Here is a 5869-nt window from a genome sequence, read left to right as displayed (position 1 = left end):
TTATGTCCAGAGACATTGAGGAGGTGGAGAGGGAGAGAAAGGAATGCAGAGGCAGAGACAGAGCTGGAAGAAGATAGAAAGAGAAGACAGACACAGACAACAGAGACAGAGACAGACAGAGAGACAGAGAGCGTGCGAGAGAGACAGAGAGAAAGAGAGACACAGAGAATGAGAGAGAGAGAGAGAGAGAAAGAGAGAAAGAGAGAAAGAGAGAGAGAGAGAAAAAAAGAAAGAGAGATAAAGAGAGAAAGAGAGAGAGAGAGAGAGAGAGAGAGAGAGAGAGAGAGAGAGAGAGAGAGAGAGAGAGATAATACAGAGTGAGAGAATGCGAGAGAGAATGACACTGGGATAGTGAGAGAGAGATATAGAGAGATAAAGAGGTAATTAAACAAAAAAGGACGGAAGTCATAAATCCAGCTAAGCGTGTCGATGAAGGTCTATAATACTTTCGTTAGTAATAACCTGTTTTAACTTGAAAATAAACCCAACAGATTCACGGAATCAATAGTACATTGAGAGCTGATTCGTGCCAAGTACACCAAGCAAAACGAGGAATACAGCAATAGTGTTCTCACTCGACCAGAAGTGTTGAACGTATGTGACCTATCTAACATTTGTATGATTCTCGGCAACTTAGACATATCAACTTAGGGAATGATTAATTTTATAAGTTAGCACAGCTAGACCGTGTATGTGTCAGTGTCGTAGCTCAGATGGTAGAGCACTGGACTTGTGATCGGAAGGTCGCAGGTTCGAATTCGGGCCGGGACGGACACGGGTTAACTTTGTGTGCAGACCCAGAGACGGAAGCCATGTCCCACCCCCGTGTCATCACAATGGCACGTAAAAGACCTTGGTCATTCTGCCATAAGTGCAGGTGGTTGAAGACACCTAAACACGCAGACACCTGGGTAGCGCGACTCCGTTGCTGCTAGCTTTCCACTGGGAGGAAGCGACCCGAATTTCCCAGCGATGGGACAATAAAGTAATGAAAATGAAAATGAAAAAAAATGTACAATGAATGAATGATGATTTGTGTTGGTCCAGTTGCGCAAGCCATCGGGAGATCCGCGGGATTGAACCAGTCTACCACGAACAGTTTTGCACCTCTGAACAAATGGATAATGAGGCATTTTCAAAATGTACTTCAAAGAAAAAGAACAGAAATACAGAATAAGTTATATATAATTATAGATCAAACGAAACATTCACAAGAACTGCGACCTAAATTTGTTTGAGGATCAAAGTTGCTTGTTCATTGTATTGCTTGTTTAATTCTCTCAGGCGGCAGGAGATTGCGTCCACATCATGTTTACAAAAACAATAACAATTGCCTGGCAGTTTAAGACTTGTTCAGAGTCATATCATCGACAACGACATTGCCACTCGGCCACCCTTTCTTCCTGTGGTTGTCTTTCCGTGCTTCAATTGTACAATTTGGGTTTTTTTCTCTTCGATTTTAGGTTTCAAAATAATGGAAAAAACATCTTGCTCTCGTTGTCTCAAAGTGTCTTGATTATACAAAATATTAATTAAAACAAACTTTTGCAACTGTTAAAAAAAAAATAAAAAATAAAAAGACATTGCCGGTTGCACACTGAGTTGCACCCCTTCAACCTATGCCAAATTGCAAATACATACTTATGTTTATAAGCATGCATTTTCTATTCTACCCAGCGTTCAGACCATGAAACAGCACGGACATAAATTGTCTTGGCCCTGCATTTCAACCTACAGCATAACACACACGTTCTGATCCCACCCAGCGCTTGGGCCATAAAAAAACGCTAGCAGGATCTTCACCAAGACAGATACCCATCCGATAACAACCAGCGGTCTGCTAGCTATAATTGGTGCTGGATTTTCCTGAAAATCGTCCCGGCTCTGGCACCGAAAGCCGTGTCAATCGGCACCCATCAGCACAGATTGCCGTTATGCTATCATTCCATTACCGCCATAATGCCGCCGAGTCTCGTCGCCGAGACCCTGATTTGTCTCGGCTTGCCTTGCCAAGACGAGAGTCTCGGTGAGTGTTCTTCTTCGTCGTCGGTGAGCCTTCTTCTTCTTCTTCGTAATATTCATTTGGCGGTTTTAATTCCAGGATGTATTCGTTGACGTTTTTACTTCGTGGAAACATTCGTTGACTTGTTGTTTTGTTTTTTACCTTTATTCGAGATATGCGTTGAGGTTTGTTCGTTTGCAAGATATTTCGTTGGCGTTTTTGTTCTTATTCTTTGAGGCATTTATTCAGATTGTTCTTCTGCCAAGTATGCAGACATATTCCTTTTTCAAACGGTGCTTTGGAGTGGCTTTTTTTCCTATATCATATGAAGTATGTTTGCTGTTTATAAGTCCTTTAATCAACTCAGCGGGACTATCACTTTTCGTTTGTGTTAATTAATGTATTCCTTATGTGTGTGTGTGTGTGAGTGTGTGTGTGTGTGTGTGTGTGTGTGTGTGTGTGTGTGTGTGTGTATGTGTGTGTGTGTATGTGTGTGTGTGTGTGCGTGCGTGCGTGCGTGCGCGCGTGCGTGCGCTAGAGGACATTTACAGGGCAATCTCTGCACGCAAGATAATGGGATAGGCCTGCACTCTTAAAAGATGTATGTCAATTGCGCCATCGTTGACCCTGTGCGTCAGTAAAAACCGCGACATGGCTTAAAATAGACTGAACGCACGCGCATCACACGCGCTGTGACCAAAGACGGACAGACAAGGGAGAATCAATGCAATTAGCCACGCGGCAAATTGGATGAGACGACACTGACACCGTTTGACGCCTTGCGACGTGTTTGTTGTTTCCTCGCCCCCCCCCCCCCCCCCCCTCACCCCCCCCTCTTTTCTGCCACCTCCCCCAGCGCTACTTCTTGTGCCGCTGGGTGAGTTAGTGTCCGGGGATGATTTGAAAAACTATTTGAAATATATCGCGAGTGCCGCTGAAATTCAATTAGATTTTTTACAGATGTGGCGGATACACGGACAAAAGCAATCTCACATCCGCAACGGAGGCAAAAGATTGATTGATTGATTGATTGATTCATTCATTCATTCATTCATTCATTCATTCAATTATTCATGCATCCATTCATTAATTCATTCATACATTCATTCATTGATTCAAATATCATTCAATCATGAATTGCTTCGTTGTCCCCCATAATATCGCGCAAAGACGCTAACATTGCTTCTGGTTTGAGATGAAACTATATCTTTTGTTCGTCACATCGATTTTTGTCTTAAGTCTCCTCTCTTTAAACATTGGACAGATACACCTTAATCACAACACCCTGGCGCCCACCCCGATCTTTCTCTCTCCCTCCCCCCTCTCTCGATCTGTCTACCCCCCCTCCTCTTCCTCTCTCCCCCGGCTCTCTATCTCTCTCCCTCTCTCTCTCTCCCTCTCTTTTTTTTCTCTCTTTCTTTCTCTCTCTCTCTCCCTCTCTCTCTTTCTCTCTCTCTCTCCCTCTCTCTTTCTCTCTCTCCCTCTCTCTCTTTTTTCTCTCTCTTTCTTTCTCTCTCTCTCTCCCTCTCTCTCTCTCTCTCTCTCTCTCTCCCTTTCTCTCTCCCCCTCTCTCTCTTTCTTTCTATCTCTCCCTCTCTCTCTCTCTCTTTCTCTCCCTCTCTCTCTTTTTTCTCTCTCTTTCTTTCTCTCTCTCCCTCTCTCTCTCCCTCTCTCTCTTTATCTCTTTATCTCTCTCTCCCTCTCTCTCTCTCTCTCCCTCTCTCTCTTTTTTCTCTCTCTTTCTTTCTCTCTCTCTCTCTCTCCCTCTATCTCTTTCTCTCTCTCTCTCTCTCTCTCTCTCTCTCTCTCTCTCTCTCTCTCTCTCTCTCTCTCTCTCTCTCTCTCTCTCTGATCTCTCTCACATCTCCAGTCTCCTCTCACGTGCACTTACCTTTGAACATGGGGCAGATGCGCTTCCAGACGGTGAAACAGCCACACCTCTGATACTGCCCTAGTGCCAGCTCCATGTAAAAGAGCGGCAGCCCTCCGAAAATCAGCATGATGCCGTAGGGAATAAGGAAAGCACCTGCAAAGAGACACACACACATATATTTCCCGTAAATAATACTCAGAAGCCGGTCTCTAAAAATCAGCGTAATGCAGTGAGAAATCAGCGAAGCACATGGAAATCAATCAATCAATCAATATGGGGCTTATATCGTGCGTATTCCGTGGGTACAGTTCTAAGCGCAGGGGTTTTTATTTTTTTTTTTATCTTAAAAAAAAAATGTATGCAATTTATATCGAGCACATATTCAAGGCGCAGGGATTTATTTATGCCGTGTGAGATGGAATTTTTTTTACACTATACATCACGCATTCACATCGGCCAGCAGATCGCAGCCATTTCGGCGCATATCCTACTTTTCACGGCCTATTATTCCAAGTCACACGGGTATTTTGGTGGACATTTTTATCTATGCCTATACAATTTTGCCAGGAAAGACCCTTTTGTCAATCGTGGGATCTTTAACGTGCACATCCCAATGTAGTGTACACGAAGGGATCTCCTTTTTTTCGTCTCATCCGAAAGACTAGCACTTGAACCCACCACCTAGGTTAGGAAAGGGGGGAGAAAATTGCTAACGCCCTGACCCAGGGTCGAACTCGCAACCTCTCGCTTCCGAGCGCAAGTGCGTTACCACTCGGCCACCCAGACAAAAAAAGTACTCAGAAGCCAAATAAACACAAACATATATTTCCTGTAAAGATAATCAGAAGCCAGTCTATGAAAATCAGCATAATGCAGTATTGAGTCCGAAAAGCACCCGCAAATAAACACAACACTATATGTTCCGTACTATGACTCAGAAGCAGGCCTCCCAAAATCAGCATGATGCAGTATGGAAATCAGCGAAGCACATGCAAATAAACACGCTAATCTAGTTCCTGTAAAAAAAACAACCAAGAAGCCAGTCAATGAAAATCGGCATAATGCAGTATTGAATCCGGAAAGCACCTGCAAATCGACACAACAATATTATTCCTGTCACAATACTCAAAATCTAGTATCTAAAAATCAGCACAATGCAGTTTGGAATCAGCTAATTACGAGCTCACAGACACACACACACACACACACACACACACACACACACACACACACACACACACACACACACACACACACACACACACACACACACACACACACACACACACACACACACACATGTATTTGCCGTAAAAATACTCGAAGGTTAGTCTTTGACAATCATTCTTATGCAGTAAGGAATTAGGAAAGCACCCGCAAATAGGCACATACATGTTTCCGGTAGAAATACTTGGAAGTCAATCTCTCAAAATCAGAAAAATGCAGAAAGGAATCAGGAGAACATGTGCTCATAATATACACAACAACATATTTTCCGAAAAAAAAGTACTCAGAAGCCAGTCTCAGAAAATCAGCATAATGCAGTATGAAATTAGGAAAGCACCCGCAAATAGACACACACATAATGTTTTCCGTGAACATACACGAAGCAGAGTACTGGGTACATGTTCTGCCTTCCTTGATTCAAAGCATTATATTCAAAATAAATAACACGAACCAATGATTATTTATGTCTTCACCGGTAACATACTTTTTCTCTTAGCTCTTCGGCTGTGGGCAGCGTTTCCTGACATATATTTGTAATAAGTATGTGTAAGTAAATTGCATGACAACCTTTTATTCTGGGTTATAAACGCAGTCTTAATCGCATCAATCAAAAGTTGTCGAGAGTTCAACAACAGTGTAACGGCCAGCTAATGACTTGTTTAATGACTGGATTGAGAAGATCAAAGAACTTGTTATCTGTTTAATGAGCTAGTTTGGCCACTTTGGGCATATGTGACTTTGGATTTGTTGTTATGCATTGTAAAAAC

General features: G+C 42.9%; 1 protein-coding gene across 1 annotated transcript in view; it reads right to left on the bottom strand.

Annotated features, from left to right (window-relative positions):
• The window catches only part of LOC138976375 (sodium-dependent serotonin transporter-like), a 45988-nt gene that overhangs the window by 30725 nt on the left and 9394 nt on the right, over positions 1-5869 (bottom strand). The window contains exon 2 of the mRNA XM_070349235.1: positions 3894-4028. Coding sequence (XP_070205336.1) covers positions 3894-4028 — 135 coding nt within the window. The remainder of the gene's footprint in view (positions 1-3893; positions 4029-5869) is intronic.

This window comes from Littorina saxatilis, linkage group LG9 (assembly GCF_037325665.1).
Source record: "Littorina saxatilis isolate snail1 linkage group LG9, US_GU_Lsax_2.0, whole genome shotgun sequence".
Classification (NCBI taxonomy): Eukaryota; Metazoa; Mollusca; class Gastropoda; order Littorinimorpha; family Littorinidae; genus Littorina; species Littorina saxatilis.
Note: the sequence above shows the minus strand (reverse complement) of the source record. Positions and strands in the feature narration are given on the sequence as shown.